A 16501-nucleotide genomic window follows, 5' to 3' on the forward strand; every position below is an offset into this window, starting at 1 on the left:
TCAGAGCTGACACATAGCAGCCACTCAATAGTATTTATGGAATAGATGACTGGATGGATGGAGATGGCACAACACAAAACAGTGAGGTATGGGACTGAAAAAAAGATTAAAATCTGAGTTAGATATTCCATATCCATTGCCTTATTCCATGCATTTAGGTGGCCCCTCCCCATTGCTTCCACTGAACTGCATGAAATATAAGCACCCCTGCTCCAAAGAGATTGGAGGAGAAACCGAATGGTCCCAGAGAAAAGACCTCCACCTATTAACATGGAGAAGTTCCCCACTGAAAATGCCAGCTCATCTATTGATCAGACTACAGTGGGGCCTACTGATGAGTCCCAGCCATGCTAAAAACTCTCAGTCAGCTTTAACAATTTTTAAAACAGCTTTGTGGATATAACTGACTTGTAATAAAATGCACATATATATTGTATACAATTTGACGAACATTTTCATGAGCAGATACCTATGGAACCATCATCACAACCAAGATAACAAAGATTTCCATCACTCCCCAAAGTTTCCATGTGATCTATTCCTTTGGAGTTCATCCCTCCTTCAACCTCTAAACCTAGGCAATGGCTAATCTGCCTTGTGTCATTAGGGATTAATTTGCATTTTCTCAAATTTTAAGTAAATGGAGTCATACAGAATGTACTCTCTTTTCATCTGGCTTCATTTACTCAGCATAATGGTTTGGAGATTCATCCATGTTGTTTTATATATTAATAGTTCTTTTCTTTTTAGTGTTGAGTTGTAGTCCATGGTATGGATGTATCACAATGTGTTTATTCATTTACTTGTTGATGGGTCATTCCCAGTTTTTTACTATTACAAGTAAAAGCTGTTATGAACATTTGCATGTAAGTGTTCAAATCTTTATAACTATATTGGGAAGGAGGGAAGAGAGAAAGTATACAGGGTGGTGTTATGAGAGACTTAAATCCTTAACCACTATAATAGATCATCATTACTTTCTTTAGTTGTTAAATCAAGAAATAGAGGAATTGATTGTGTATGAGAGGGGCTGCTGGTAGTGACAGTCTCAGTAGAAGGTAGAAGGTATGAATTTGCACCCTCCTACCCTAGGCTGCAGGGAACAGGCTTTCTGGGTTTCTGGAGGCAGGGAAGGAAGAAAATTTCAACCAGACAACTTGCAAGAGTTCCACAGAGGAATTGGGAGATGATGAGTATCAGAGGGACCATTCAGACACAGAGGATGAAGTGGACTCTGACCTTGACATCAACCAAGAGGATGAACCATCCGGGGATGGAGAAGCAGAAGAGCCAAGAAAGAAGCACCAAGTAGTCATCAAAGCCCACAAGGAGGCTCTCGAGAGCTTGAGGCCGGGAAAGGTCAGCACCCAGCTGGTAGCTCTCAGGAGGCCTGAGAAGAGAAGACACTGCTACCATTAGAACACAGGATGATGGCTCCAACAGTCAGAATTTCATGCATCAGTCTACAGGTGAACACACACAACAAACATTCCTGCAGGTACAGGAGAGTCAGGGCTAGTCAAGTAGCAAAAAAGGCCCTACTGTGACAGGCCACCCATCCAGGGGTTGCTGCTCAGGGAGGCCAAGATCACAGAGGAACTCAACTTACTTTCACTGGAGACATATAAGCAACTTTGGGCTGACAAATAGAAGCAGATTCACAAGAAGCAAAAGTGTCCTGGGCCCTTAATTACCTGCACTCATTGACAGTGCTGCTGGTTGGGAACCAGACCCTGAAGAAGAGAATATTGATATGGAAGGATTTGATCCTGCTCCCACGGCTTCTGCATTGACTCCTGTGTTGGGACATGACCTGTCTCCTCGTGCTCACTGCTCACATATCTTCACTTTTACTGATGATGACACATTTGAGCAACGGTTTCCCCAAGAGCAGCCCCCAAAGGCCCCCGTTTGGGGGATCTGCCCAGTGACCCATTGCCCAGCCCTATACCTGGATCCTGTTACAGACATACCTACTATAGCACTATGTCAGCCTTTAAGATCATTTCTGAGGCCCAAAAGAAGCACATTACTGTCCACAGCCTGCCACCCACTGCCTTGGCCCTGGGCCCCAACCCACCACTCCTTCCTGAGCCCCTCCCTGGCTCAGGGTCTCAGGCCTTGCACCAGAAAATCATCATCAAGGGAAGAGATGTCTAATCCTGAGAAATCTCTTTCTTGCCTGACTTGGGCTGTCAATGTCTCCCCTTCCCGCAAACTCCACCCTCCCCCCACTCCCTGTTTCTCCCTTTGTTATCTCTAATCTTTGCCCAGACTTTGTTTGTTTGTTTGTTTGTTTGTTTGTTTCACCAGCCTTCCCCTTAGTTCCTACTGGGTTTATTTGTGTTTTTTAAATCTAATAAAATTAAAAGGTTTTCCTCCCCACAAATAAATAGTTCTAGAAGCAGATTATGGTAATATTTAAACCAGGTTCTGGCTGGTGTAGTTCAGTGGATTGAGTGCCATCCTGCGAACCATAGGGTCACTGGTTCGATTCCCAGGCAGGGCACATGCCTGGGTGGCAGGTCAGATTAGGTCCCCAGTAGGGGGCATGTGAGAAGCAAGCACACATTGGTGTGCTCTCACATTCTTTCCCTCTCTTTTTCCCTGCCTTCCCCTCTCTCTAAAAATAAATAAGTAAATAAAATCCTTAAAAAATAAATCAGGCCCTGGCTGGGTGGTTCAGTTGGTTGGAGTGTCATCCCCCAAAATTGCATACACCAAAAGGTTGTGGGTTGGGTTGGATTCCTGGTCAGGGCACATACCTAGGTAGCAGGTTTAACCCCAGTTGGGGTGAGTAGGGGAGGCAACCGATGGATGTTTCTCTCTCACATAGAAGTTTCTCTCTTTCTCTCTCTAAAATCAATAAACATATCTTCCACTAAGGATTAAAAAATAAAAATCAGGGGGTGTTTACAGTGCTAGAAGAGTTTTCAAAGTAGCTGCTCTGGGAAATAGAACTGGGATATGAAATTGAAATCATCTGTGTTTTGATATTGTTTCATAATCTTCTGACATTTTTTACCAAATACAGGCATTGCTTTGATAAATATAAAAGTTAATAATTTTAAAAAGTAAGGGTTAGCCAGATGAGAAAGATAATAAAGAGCATAGGCACACTGTAAATGCTAAATTGCTATACAAATGTGAGAGCTCATTTAATTTAAAATTTATAAATGCCATGAGCTCCTAAGTAAGGGAGGCATGAAATATTAGCATGTCTAAGAATCAACTCAGTACAAATGACTAATAATGCAATGTAGTTTAAATACTTAGTGATTTAGAAGAATAAAAATGCTGGAGACATACCCCATAATCCAGTAACCCCACTTCTAGGTGTGGAACCTAGAGAAAACTTCCATGTGTTCAAGGAGATAAGAATGCTCATTAACTCACTGAACAACAGAAAATTAGAGACAATCTAAACGTTCATCACTGAGGAAATGAATAAATAAGGTGTTGTGCATAACTGGATGGAATGTTCAGAAATGAAAGGGAACTAATCAGATCTACATATAACTCTTGAAATAAATGATGAGTGAAAAAAGCAAATTGCTAAGTGACATTTACAATATTGCTTTTTGTCAATAAAAACAAAAGCAAAGTTTTTTATGCATGCAAATATGTATGTAAAAGTATAAAAAGGGCTGCAATGCTATCCACCTAAGAGGTAATATTGGTGGTTACCACTGGGGCGAAGAGGAAAAGACTAAGTTTGGGTGTGAGCAACAAGGACACTGTCAGCTTTCTTTGTAATTTTTTCATTTATTTCTCCTCCTTCTATTCCTCCTTACACCTTCTACCTCCTTCTCCTTACACTTCCCTCTCTTACTTCTCTTCTTCATCCTTCTCCTTGGGCAGTGTTTTTACACTAGGTGAGTTATTTAAAAAAAAACCCAACACCATGCAAAAACAACAACAGTGAATACTTAATGCAATCTCCCTTCCTGAAAAAATATATTCAGGGCTAATTCTTTTCAAAGAAAAAGTAATTACCCGAATTTCAACGTAGAAATGTGTACCCTTTATGTTGTTAAGACAATATCAAATATCGTCAAGATGAACAAAATTGTCAATATCAGTTTGCACTACCCGAACTACCAAGGTGGCTTCTTGTTATTATTTGATATGTCCTTTTACCTGTCTTGTTTCATTCCTTACAAACTGCAGTTAAAACTATGCAGAAAAAATAAACATACTTCATATTTATGTAACCGAAACTTTGATGTAAAAAAAAAAGATAAAAGTTTTGAAAATCCGTGAAAACAATGAAGTGAAGTATGGGATTACCATCACTACAAACCAGTACGCTACTGGTACTCTGCGACAAGAAAACGGGCAAAAACAGCTGAGTCGATGCTGCTTGCGAGGACGAAATCCACAGGAAGAAATACTTAAAAAGTATAACTGTCGGGCGCCGAATGGGCGTATTTTCAACTAGGAGCCCTGCCAAAATAATATTTTATTCCGTATGGGAGAAATTATAATCAACTGTTATTTCGTTTTGTATTGTTCAAACTTCTACTTTTAAATAGAGGCCAGCCTGGGGCGTCAATAGTCTAGGGTTTTAATTCTGACACTAACAGGCGTTAGTCAAATTAGGTCCTCATCCGTGATTTAGGCTTGAGAATTTCGAATCGGGGAATCAAAGTCCCCGCCAGTTTTAAATTCTACGGTAGGAGAATTTCACCTCCCGCTGGTTCGCCAAAGACTTAGTTTGGCCCTCTTGTCTCACCGTCCGAGCAACCTCCTGAAACAATCCTAAGCTCCGCCCCCTCCGCTCCGGAGGGCGCGAAAACCCAATTGACAAGAAGTCCCTCCGAAGCCAGCCGGTCCGATTTGCGTTCGGCTTGCTGTCCCCGCTGGGGTCCCAGTCCCGAACGTCAAGCCTAAAGTGCCTGGCCCTGGGGAACCTCTCGGCTTACTGACCGCGACCTAGGGTCCTGGTTGCCCGCCTTTTTTCACCGTCTCTTCCCGCGTTCGACTCGGCTGAGCCGGGCCCAGCCACTGCGACCGTTCTGGGCGGGTGGGTGGCGGGGAGTCCAAGACGGACCCGGCATTCCAGCTCCTAGTTCTTACGGGGGCCAGCCGCCTCCATGGCCTCCAGGCATGCCAACCTGGGCCGTACAAGGTCCTAGGAGCCGGGATTCCGGGAAGCAGGGAGCATGGTGGGGGTCCTGGCCATGGCGGCGGCAGCTGCTCCCACTGCGGTGAAGGACTACGAGATTGAGGTGAGCTTGAGCATCTCCCTCCCTCTGTTCGGGGTGGGTTAAAGGTGATCACGACTTTGGGTCCTTGGGGGGAAAGGAGGGACATGGTGAGGCCCCACAGTTGTGACATTGTGTGGAACAATAGCTGGAGTGTGTCATTTCTTCAAGTCATGGTAGTTCTTGACGAACACTGGTGTTGTGAGATGTCTGCAGGACCAGGTAAATTAGGACTTAAGAATAACTCGACCAGTTCCTAGAACCTGAAATGTTGGCGGAATTTGATGTTTTGCACTTGTGAAATGTCATGGAGCATCCCAGGGTTAAGTCTCAGTTTGTAATAAGGTATTATAGAACTTCAGCGTCGAAAAGGATCTTTAAGTTCAATTAGTTCATCCATCTATCTGCTAGGAATGCCACTAAGAATGTCACTGCAGGAATTAAACAAGGTACTTAAAAAATTCGTGGCTTTAGGGCCTAATATAGAGCAGGCAGGAGTCCTCTCATGACATACTGTTATTCTCTTGTGTATCATCAGTGAAATGCACTAAATTTCAGTGAAATACACTAAGCTGTCCTTGAAAAGAGATTCTAATGTCTTGAAGTAGTGAAGTAGCACCTTAGAGTAGACTGTCGCTATATTTTTGAGCTTCTTTCTTTTTTCATTTAAAACACAATGATTCACAATCCAAGAGGTTTAATCCATTTACAAAAATATTCAGCATTGGTTTCTTCTAACTACAGTGGTAATGTTTTTCAATAATTAAAAGTAATTATGTTTTAATATTAGCACACAAGGTCTTAGATTTTCACATTTTTTAATGTACAATAAGTATTCTTTTTCTAGAGCATAGGGGAGTTATGAAGTGGTATGAGCCCATGACTTTGCTAGATCAGCGTAACAATAACCCACAACCATCAGACCAGCTTGACTGTGCTAGGTCAAAGACCTGAAACATTGTAGATGATTAATAAGTATTAATTGCATGGGTGACTCATTAAAAAAATTAGTAAATTACTACATAAATACATATGAGATATATATTTCAAACAGGACAAAATTTTTATGAAATATTGTTTAGTAACAGTACAGTGGAGGACAGTATAATGGGAAAGAAACTAATACTGATATTCATTTCTTCCTTTTTTAAAAAATATTGATTGATTTTAAAGAGAGAGGTGGCGGGTAGAGAGAGGGAGAGAGAGGGAGAGAGAGACAGAGACAGCAGTTTGTTATTTCACCCATTCATGTATTCATTGGTTGCTTCTTGTATGTGCCCTGACTGGAGATCCAACTTACAGCCTTGGTTTTTCCGATGGATGCTAAGCCACCCTGCCAGAGCATTTTTAAACCTTTTCATCTCAAGTGAGCATTGTAAATGAAATATGCATACCAGTGTCCTTGAAGTGGGCCAAGATGTATGTTCTTTATTTAACTGGGGCTCTTTCTTTTAAGAAAAATTAAAAAAATAAACCCCTCAGCTGAGGATATATGTTTTATTGATTTTAGAGAGAGAGGAAGGGAGAAAGAGAGAGAGAAAGACATCGATGTGAGAGATGAGAAACATCAATCGGTTGCCTCCCATACACGCCCCAAACCAGGTATCCAACCTGCAACCTAGGTAGGTGCCCTGACCTAGAATCCAACCCACAGCTTTTTGGTGTCTGGGCAAAAGCTTCAACCAGTTGATCCACCTGGCCAGGGCATAACTGGGGCTCTTTTCTATATTTTATTTTTATTTTGTAAGTTTTATTTTTCAGTTATAGTTTACATTTAATTATTTCATATTAGTTTCAAGTATACAGCATAGTAGTTAGACAATAGTATACTTTACGAAGTGATACCCTTGATATTTCCATACCTACCTGATACTGTACATAGTTATTACACTGTTATTGACTATATTCCCTATGCTGTACTTTCTTATTTTTTAGAATCAAGTAACTTGTCTAGTCAGTAACTGTTGTTATGCTCATAATTGTTAAACCTAGGTAGTTGCTCAGCTTGTTTCAGGTGTGAAGAAGGACTTTTGGTACTTGAATTACCAAAAGTACCACTGATTTTTGATTTTTGTGTGGTCAGTTTAACCAATCTTTTTAAAAGATTTATTTATTTATTTTTAGAAAGAAGGGAAGGGAGGGAGAAAGAGAGGGAAACATCAATGCATGGTTGCCTCTCATGCATCGCCTACTGGGAACCTGGCCTGCAACCCAGGCAAGTGCCCTGACTGGGAATTAAACCAGCATCCCTTTGGTTCACAGGCCTGCACTCAATCTACTGGGCTACACAAGCCAGGGCTAATCAATCTTTTTATTACAGCTTCTGCTTTTGGCACCCTGCTTCTATTTCATAATAATGATACTGTTTAGTATTTTAAGGATAAGGGCCTTATATACATTATTTTACTTAATATCAACCCTGTGATGAGGTACTAATAAACTATATTCTATAGATGAGAGAAGGTTAAAATTAATTAAAAGTAATTTAAGTTAATTTAAAAAGTTAAAAATAATTTGCTTAAGGTCCCGCACTAGTAGATGCCAGAGCCAGCACTTGAACTTAGATCTGCCTGATTCTGGAGTCGGATATTGTGCCACTGATACCATCTCAGGGTAATAATAATACAATCTGTTAGCATTTTCTTCTAATACATTTACCATTTAATCTTCACATAAAATTTTAATTTGTCTATAATTTATTTCATCTCATGATTTGATTTATCCAAATGGTGAGAATTTGTCCCAATACCATTTACTACTTTGCCCACTAACCTGAATGCTACTGTTATCATATACGAAGTTCTTAAATATACACTTAAGTCTTTTTCTGGTTTTCTAATCCATTTCATTAAGTGGTTTGCCTTTGTGCATTAGTACTATACTTTTAATCATGATAGCTTTGCAATGTTTTTTAATTTAATAGGCATTGAATGTCCCCATTCATTATTTATCTTTTAAATAATTTCCTAGTTATTCTGGCAAATTTATTCTAACAAATGAACTGAGGGAAGTTAAAATCAAGGAAAAGACTGATAGAGCTTTTTGTAACCAATAAGCTTTTTCTATTATGTAAGTTACTAATTTATGACCAACAAAAATATAACTTTTTAGCATTATAGTCATCTTGATGTTATGAAGCAGGCAGTAACTGTTTTAATATCAAATTAAAGCACTGGAAAGTTTTGTTCATGGTTAATGTCCTTCATCATAATTTTTACTTGATAAGTAAATTTTGGGATCCTAGGTTTATTCACTGTATACCTGTTTCTTAGAAATAGACATTTTGTTTATTTTTAACTAAAAAAGTAAAAACAGAACAATTAATATTTGTAGAGTTCCTACCATGTATCTGACTTCACATATTTTTATGTAGCATGTTCACTGCAAATTCTGTGAGATGGATGGTACTGTTCAAAGGTTATAGAATGAACAGAGGTTAACAGAAATTAACACATTTATACCTAAATATAGTGGCCTTGAAACTTTCTAAAAAAGATAATTGTTTGTTTATTTTTAGAGAGAGGGGAGGTGAGGGAGGAGAAGAGGGAGAGGAACATCTGTGTGTGAGAGAAACATCAACTGGCTGCCTCTAGCATATGCCCCCTCTGGGACCAAATCTACAACCTAGGCATATGCCCTGGCTGGGAATTGAACCTGTGACCTTCTGCTTTGCAGACTAATTCTCAACCAACTGAGCCACACCAGTCAGGGCAAAACTTTATCGAAATATTATATATACATATATATAGTAAAGGCATTACTTGATGCGATGTTCTGATTTGAATTAGGTTTAACTTTGAAGCTCTTTTTCTTTCTGATAGATCATATTTGTCACCTTAGGGAGCCTTCCTCTTTTATCTAATTATGTAAAATACTAGATCCACGTTTAAAATGTATGTTTTGTATTATTTTGCTTGAAATAAACCTTTTTTTTAATTGATAGGCATGCAAAAAGCGAAGGAAAGATGATGACAGATCTTCCTGTGAAACAATTACAAGATATTTATCACCAATAGGGAAGACTGAAGACAGGGTTTTCTCTCAACCAAAATCCAGTAATATTCTGGATTATTTTAGAAAGACTTTACCTGCAAATGAGAAGGCTCAATCAGCAAAAGAGTACAAAATAAAGCCATCTGCACCATTGCCTGCTGACGTTGGCAAGGACTGTAAAATACCTTTGGAAATGTTCTCAAATGCAGAGTTTAAGAACAGAAGAAAGAGAGTTAATTTATCTCATCAACTAAATAACATTAAAACTGAAAATGAGTCTCCAATTGAAATTAGTAGTGATGATAGCAAAGAAGACTGTAGTTTAAATCATGATTTTGTGGAAAGTAGTACTTCTGTTTCACTCTACAAGAAACATGTAGAAATACATGCAGAAAGTATTCAAGATATCAGAAACCAGCCAAGCACTATGACCTCCAAAAAAAATTCTAAGAAAGTAAATCCCAAACAAGGGACCACAGAAAATGGTTGTAAAAAATTGAGGAAAAGGAAGCTCCGAGAGGTAATAGACTTATCTGAAAGTTTATCCTTGGCAGAAGAACTAAATCTCCTTGATAAAGATGGTAAAGATAATAAACAAATAATGCCTTCCCTAATTAATGAAATTGAGAGTACTGCAAATAATATAACTGAAACAACCCAGTTAACCGGGAGTACAATAACTGTCTCGTATGAGGAATTTTTAAAAAGTCACAAGGAAAATAAAGTGGAACAGATACCAGATTCTACAATGTCAATTTGTATTCCTTGCAAAACTGTTGATGATAGAGTCAGGAGTGGCTATATAAGTGATACAGAAATCTGTGAAGTCTCCCAACAAGTACGCTTTAAAACAGTTACTGTTCTTGCACAAGTTCACCCCATTCCCCCCAAAAAGATAGGGAAAATACCCTCAATTTTCTTGAAACAAAAGCAGTTGGAAATGGAAAATAGTCTGTCTGATCCTGAGAATGAACAGACAATTCAGAAAAGAAAATCTAATGTCGTAATACAGGAAGAAGAACTAGAATTGGCAGTACTGGAAGCTGGAAGTTCTGAAGCTGTGAAATCAAAATGTACTCTAGAAGAAAGACAACAATTTATGAAAGCATTTAGGCAGCCAGCATCAGATGCACTTAAAAATGGAGCCAGAAAGTCTGATAAGCAGAAAGAGCTCACTGAAAAATCTTCAAATGAGGAAGGAAGAGACAATAATTCAAAAAAAATCATGGAAAATCCCAGTATCCAAGTGGTTTCAAATAATGGCAATTCACAGTCACACACTAATAAAGGAAGTTTTCCTAAGGAGAGATGTAAAAAGATGAAGAAAAAGAATAAGAAAGTGTTGGATACCGGTGTTACTTTGGGTGAAAATAGAGAGGGAAATACTCAAAAGAAAGAAACAACTTTTTCCTTTAAAGATAAACAAAATAAAAATAGGCTTAGAATGAGTTTAAGACAAAAGAAAAGAGAAGTTTTCAAAAACAGCCCTTTATTTAATAGTGAAAGTCTTGTCTGTGAAGATACAACAAATGATGACCCTCTAAAGATTTTTTCTCTTCGTAACAGTAAGTCTTCAAGAAAAACTAGCACACCAGTTAAGGATAAGGTTATACATTCTACAGCTGAAACTGAAGACTGCTTGCTAAATGTTTCTACACCCAGGTCAACCAGAAGATCTGCAAGTGGTAGTAGGACACCTACTACAATAATCATCAGAGATACAGATTCTGGAGATGCACAAGACAGTCCAGTAAAAGCTTCCACTCCAAAAGCAGCCAACTTCACAGAAAAGCATAGCTTGTATACAGCAGAATTAATAACAGTAGCCTCTGATTCAGAGAGTCCTATTAGGTAAGGTAAAGTTTAGTTTTTGTTCTAAAGTTTTAAGTATTCTACATATACTGTTAGCTGGGGAGGAAAATACTTTACGCATTAGAGAGTATTATTTTTTTCTATAACATAACTGCTTTATAAGAAAAAAAAACAGGGATTCAGAGATGTTAATTTTCCACATTTAATAAAGTTAGTCATGATTTCAGAAGAATTCTAGATATATTTTAGATGAGTTCTAAACTCATAACATTTGCTAGATGAAATATTCATGAAATATGAATTCTGTGCATTTAACAAATGACATTAAAAATTATCATAGATTTTTATTTCTTGGGTAAACTGGGCCATGTACTGTGAGGTCTTTATTTGCATATTGATTCTGGCTAATATAAGTGATCTTAGGGGCTAATTTTCTGTAAAGCTTATGATTTCTAAAATAAGTAATTTATATTACAAGTTTAATTTTGTTTTTTAAATATATTTTATTGGTTATGCTATGACAGTTGTCCCATTTTCCCCCTTTACTCCCCTCTATCCTGCCCACCCCCTCCCACCCACATTCCCCCCCTTTAGTTCATGTCCATGTGTCATAAGTTCTTTAGCTTCTACATTTCCCATACTATTCTTGTCCTCTTCCTGTCTATTTTCTATCTATTGTCTATGCTACTTATTCTCTATATCTTTTCCCCCTCTCTCCTCCTCCCACTTCCCTGTTACTAACCCTCCATGTGATCTCCATTTCTGTGATTTTGTTCCTGTTCTAGTTGTTTGCTTAGTTTGCTTTTGTTTTAGGTATGGTTGTTACTAACTGTGAGTTTGATGTCTTTTTTTACTGTTCATATTTTTTATCTTCTTTTTCTTAGGTAAATCCCTTTAACATTTCACATAATAAGGGCTTGATGATGATGAACTCCTTTAACTTGACCTTATCTGAGAGGCATTTTATCTGCCCTTCTGTTCCAAATGAAAGCTTTGCTGGATAGAGCAATCTGGGATGTAGGTCCTTGTCTTTCATGACTTGGAATACTTCTTTCCAGCCCCTTCTTGCCTGTAAGGTCTCTTTTGAGAAATCAGCTGACAGTCTGATGGGAACTCCTTTGTAGGTAACTGTCCCCTTATCTCTTGCTGCTTCTAGGATTCTCTCCTTCATTTTTACCTTGGGTAATGTAATTATGATGTGCCTTGGTGTGTTCCTCCTTGGGTCCAACCTCTTTGGGACTCTCTGAGCTTCTTGGACTTCCTGGAAGTCTATTTCCCTTGCCAGATTGAGGAAGTTCTCCTTTATTTTTTGTTCAAATAACTTTCCCACTTGTTGTTTTTCCTCTCCCCCTTCTGGTACCCCTATAATTCGGATGTTGGAACGTTTAAAGATGTCCTGGAGGTTCCTAAGCTTCTCATTTTTTTGAACTCTTGTTTCTTCATTCTTTTCTGTTTGGTTGTTCCTTTCTTTCTTCTGGTCCCTTCCATTGATTTGAAACCCAGTTTTCTTTCCATCACTACTGGTTCCCTGTGCATTCTCCTTCATTTCTCTTATTGTAGCCTTCATTTGTTCATCTAATTTATGACCAAAGTCAACCAATTCTGTGAGCATCCTTATCACCAGTGTTTTGAACTGTGCATATGATAGGTTGGCTATCTCTGGGTCACTTAAAAAAACTGACTCTGGAGCTTTTAATTCTGTTTGAGCCATCTTTTTAATTTAATTTTTATTTTTTTTCTTTGGTTGGTACCTGTTACGTATGAGGGGCGGAGCCTTAGGCGTTCACCAATACGGGGCATTTCAGTCGCTGCGGTGTGATGTTGTATGTGGGGGCAGGGTCTGAGAGGGAACAATGATGCCTGCTCCGCTTTCTCTAGGATTTCAGTCCCCTTTGCCGCTTCCCACAAGCAAATTGGGCCCTTCTGGTGCTGGCTTCCGGGTGGGTGGGCTTGTGTACTTTCTCGGACTCTGAGGGTCTCCCCAAGAGCCTCCTGTGAGGCTGAGAGAATCGCCCAGCCTCAACTCCCACAGGTGTTTCCAATCGGTGCCTTCAGGCTTTGTTTCCTGGCCTGGGTCCCTGGGTTGCGTGGTCTATGTTGCTGCCGGTTTTCGCTTAGTTTGTCTGCTCAAGAATGTGTGGCTGCGGACAGCCAGCTGCCTTGCGCGCCTCACTGGATCTGTTTGTTGCCTCCCACGCCCAGGGTCTGCCACCGGCTGGTCAGCTGCCCCGAGTTTCTGGGGTCCGCCAACTGCTGTCTGCACCCTGCGCGCCTGCGTCTACCAGCCACCGCTTTTTCCTGCCGGGACCCCTCGACCCCTCTCAGTAGGCCTCTGACTCCGCTCCTCCTTACCGGTCTGGATGTATGGTAGTCAGACTTTCATTCAGTCCATTTCTCTCAGTTCTGGTTGTTTTTTTGTTTCTAAATTCTTGTTGTCCTTAGTTTTGGTTGTGTGAGGAGGCACAGTGCGACTACTTATACCTCCATCTTGGCCGGAAGTCACAAGTTTAATTTTGAATTTCGCTTACTTTTGAATTAGTAATTTGAAACTAATGGGGTGTTTTGTTTTGTTTTTTCTGTTTTAGAGCTGTCCAGACATTGGAGCTGTAGTTGGTTCCTTTCTGTATTTGATTGAAATTGTTACACATTATAATCATGAAACTGTTTCTGAATATCTATTTTTTTTCCAGAATGAAATTTACCAGAATTAGTAGTCCCCAAAAATCTAAGAAGAAATCTAAGAAAAGAACCAAGAAATCTGAAGCAACTGATGGAGATTTTACCTCTCAAACTAAAAAGGTACTTTTTAAATATTAAGGAGTCCTGTAAGTGATATTCTATTTTCTTAACAATAACAACAACTACTTCTATTGGAAGTAATATACTATAAGAAGATTCACATATGTTATAGATTGGTTATATGTTAACTACAACTCTATATTATTTTTTGTTATTATTCTGTTCCTCTAGTTAATTTATTAAGACATCAGGATATCATTGTGAGCCCTAACTGGTGTGGCTCAGTGGGTTGGGCATCCTCCCTCAAACCTAAAGGTCTCTGGTTCGATTCCCTGTCAGGGCACATGCCTGGGTTGCGGACCAGGTCCTGAGCTGGGGGCGTGGGAGAGGCAAGCAATTGATGTTTCTCTCCTTTTCTATCTCCCTCCCTCCCCCTCCAAAATAAATAAAATCTTTAAAAAAGAGATATCTTATTGTGAACTGAAAGCAATTGATAAGGATAGAGTCTAATTTACTTTTTCTGAATTTTGTTGGTAAGAGTTACATTCCAATTACTTTCCCTAAGGCTACTTTTAGGTCATGATTGAATGTTTGGTTTATTTCTGTAAATTAGAGGCTAAAAAGCAGGGTCTCTCAAGCACGGTAATATTGACATTTTGGGCTGGCTAATTCTTTGTTGAGGAGGATAATCCTGTGCATTATAGGATGTTTAGCAGTAACCCTGGTCTTTACCCATAAGATGCCAGTAGCATCCCAGCTTTCCTATTTATGACTTAAGAATGTCTCCAGATGTTGCCAAATATTCCCTGGAAGGGAAGAAGAATCACCCTCAGGCAAAAACCACTGCTCTAAAGGGAGTGGTGGGATAATATATAAGAATAGTTTAGCTGCTTTTGCAAAATAAGCTGCTTGTCTGAATAGAGAATTGGATTCTCTCCAGGGTGAGTAGGTATAGGTATGCGTATTTTTAAAGAAGCTACCAAGGTGATTCTGGTATAATCCTTGGGTGAATACTACTGCTACAGAAAATTGGTATTTCTCTTTTTTTTACTATATTTTATTGATTATGCTATTACAGTTGTCTCGTTACCCCCTTCATTCCCCTCCACCCTGCACACCCTTTCCCACACACATTCCTCCCCTTTAGTTCATGTCCATGTGTTATAAGTTCTTTAGCTTCTACATTTCCCTTACTATTCTTGCCTATCCCCTATTTTCTACCTACCATCTATGCTACTTATTCTCTGTACTTTTTCCCCCTCTCTCCTCCTCCCACTCCCACTGTTACTAACCCTCCATGTGATCTCCATTTCTGTGGTTCTGTTCCTGTTCTAGTTGTTTGCTTAGCTTGTTTTTGTTTTTGTTTTAGGTGTGGTGGTTAATAATTGTGAGTTTGCTGTCATTTTATTTTACATGTTTTTTCTTTATCTTCTTTTCTTAGATAAGTCCCTTTAGCATTTCATAAAATAAGGGCTTGGTGATGATGAACTCCTTTAACTTGACCTTATCTGAGAAGCGCTTTATCTGCCCTTCTGTTCCAAATGAAAGCTTTGCTGGATAGAGCAATCTGGGATGTAGGTCCTTGTCTTTCATGACTTGGAATACTTCTTTCCAGCCCCTTCTTGCCTGTAAGGTCTCTTTTGAGAAATCAGCTGACAGTCTGATGGGAACTCCTTTGTAGGTAACTGTCCCCTTATCTCTTGCTGCTTCTAGGATTCTCTCCTTCATTTTTACCTTGGGTAATGTAATTATGATGTGCCTTGGTGTGTTCCTCCTTGGGTCCAACCTCTTTGGGACTCTCTGAGCTTCTTGGACTTCCTGGAAGTCTATCTCCCTTGCCAGATTGAGGAAGTTCTCCTTTATTTTTTGTTCAAATAACTTTCCCACTTGTTGTTTTTCCTCTCCCCCTTCTGGTACCCCTATAATTTGGATGTTGGAACATTTAAAGATGTCCTGGAGGTTCCTAAGCTTCTCCTCATTTTTTTTGAATTCTTATTTCTTCATTCTTTCCTGACTGTATGTTTTTTTCTTCCTTCTGGTCCACTCCATTGATGTGAGACCCAGCTTTCATTCCATCACTATTGGTTCCTTGTGCATTTTTCTTCATTTCACTTATTGTAGCCTTCATTTTTTCATCTAATTTATGACCAAAGTCAATCAATTCTGTGAGCATCCTGATCACCAGTGTTTTGAACTGTGCATATGATAGGTTGGCTATCTCTCAGTCGCTTAAAAGTACTGGTTTTGGGGTTTTTAATTCTACTTGAGCCATCTTTTTTTTCCCCTGTGGTCTGGTCGTGCCTGTTACATTTTAGAGGCGGAGCCTTAGGTGTTCACCAGGGCCGGGCAACCCAGTCTGCTGGGTTGTGACGCTGTATGTGGAGGTGGGGTCTGAGAGGGAACAGTGGCGCTTGCTCTGCTCTCTGTCAGACCTCAGTCCCTTCCACCGCTTCCCCTGAGCAAACTGGGCTCCTCTGGTGCCAGTTCCCGTGTGGGTGGGCTTGTGTACCCTGTGGGACTTTCCAACAATCTTTCCTGTGAGGCTGGAAGTCTCTCCCTGCGCCTCAACCCCCACAGGTATTTTCAATCAGTGCCCCAAGGCTCTATTTCCCAGTACTGCGATTCTGGGTTGTGCTCAGTGCCTTGCCTCACAATCACCGCCTGGCTGGGTCTGCCAGTTGCCACACCTCTGCTGGGGTCTGCCAGTTGCCACTTGCGTGCTCAGGGTCTACCCGCTGTGGTCTTGCAAC

The 16501-nt window shown here is 39.8% G+C and overlaps 1 protein-coding gene and 1 pseudogene across 1 annotated transcript in view; both read left to right on the plus strand.

Annotated features, from left to right (window-relative positions):
* Positions 1-237: 237 nt before the first annotated feature.
* Positions 238-2160, plus strand: LOC123816835 (annotated as a pseudogene).
* Positions 2161-4798: 2638 nt separating this feature from the next.
* Positions 4799-16501, plus strand: part of ATAD5 (ATPase family AAA domain containing 5) — a 49937-nt gene continuing 38234 nt past the window's right edge. The window contains exons 1-3 of the mRNA XM_045837605.1: positions 4799-5231; positions 9151-11051; positions 13703-13811. Of these exons, the coding sequence (XP_045693561.1) occupies positions 5166-5231; positions 9151-11051; positions 13703-13811 (2076 nt within the window). The 5' untranslated portion in view covers positions 4799-5165. The remainder of the gene's footprint in view (positions 5232-9150; positions 11052-13702; positions 13812-16501) is intronic.

The sequence above is a fragment of the Phyllostomus hastatus genome, unplaced genomic scaffold (assembly GCF_019186645.2).
Source record: "Phyllostomus hastatus isolate PE091 unplaced genomic scaffold, TTU_PhHast_1.1 phas_contig_210, whole genome shotgun sequence".
Lineage (NCBI taxonomy): Eukaryota > Metazoa > Chordata > Mammalia > Chiroptera > Phyllostomidae > Phyllostomus > Phyllostomus hastatus.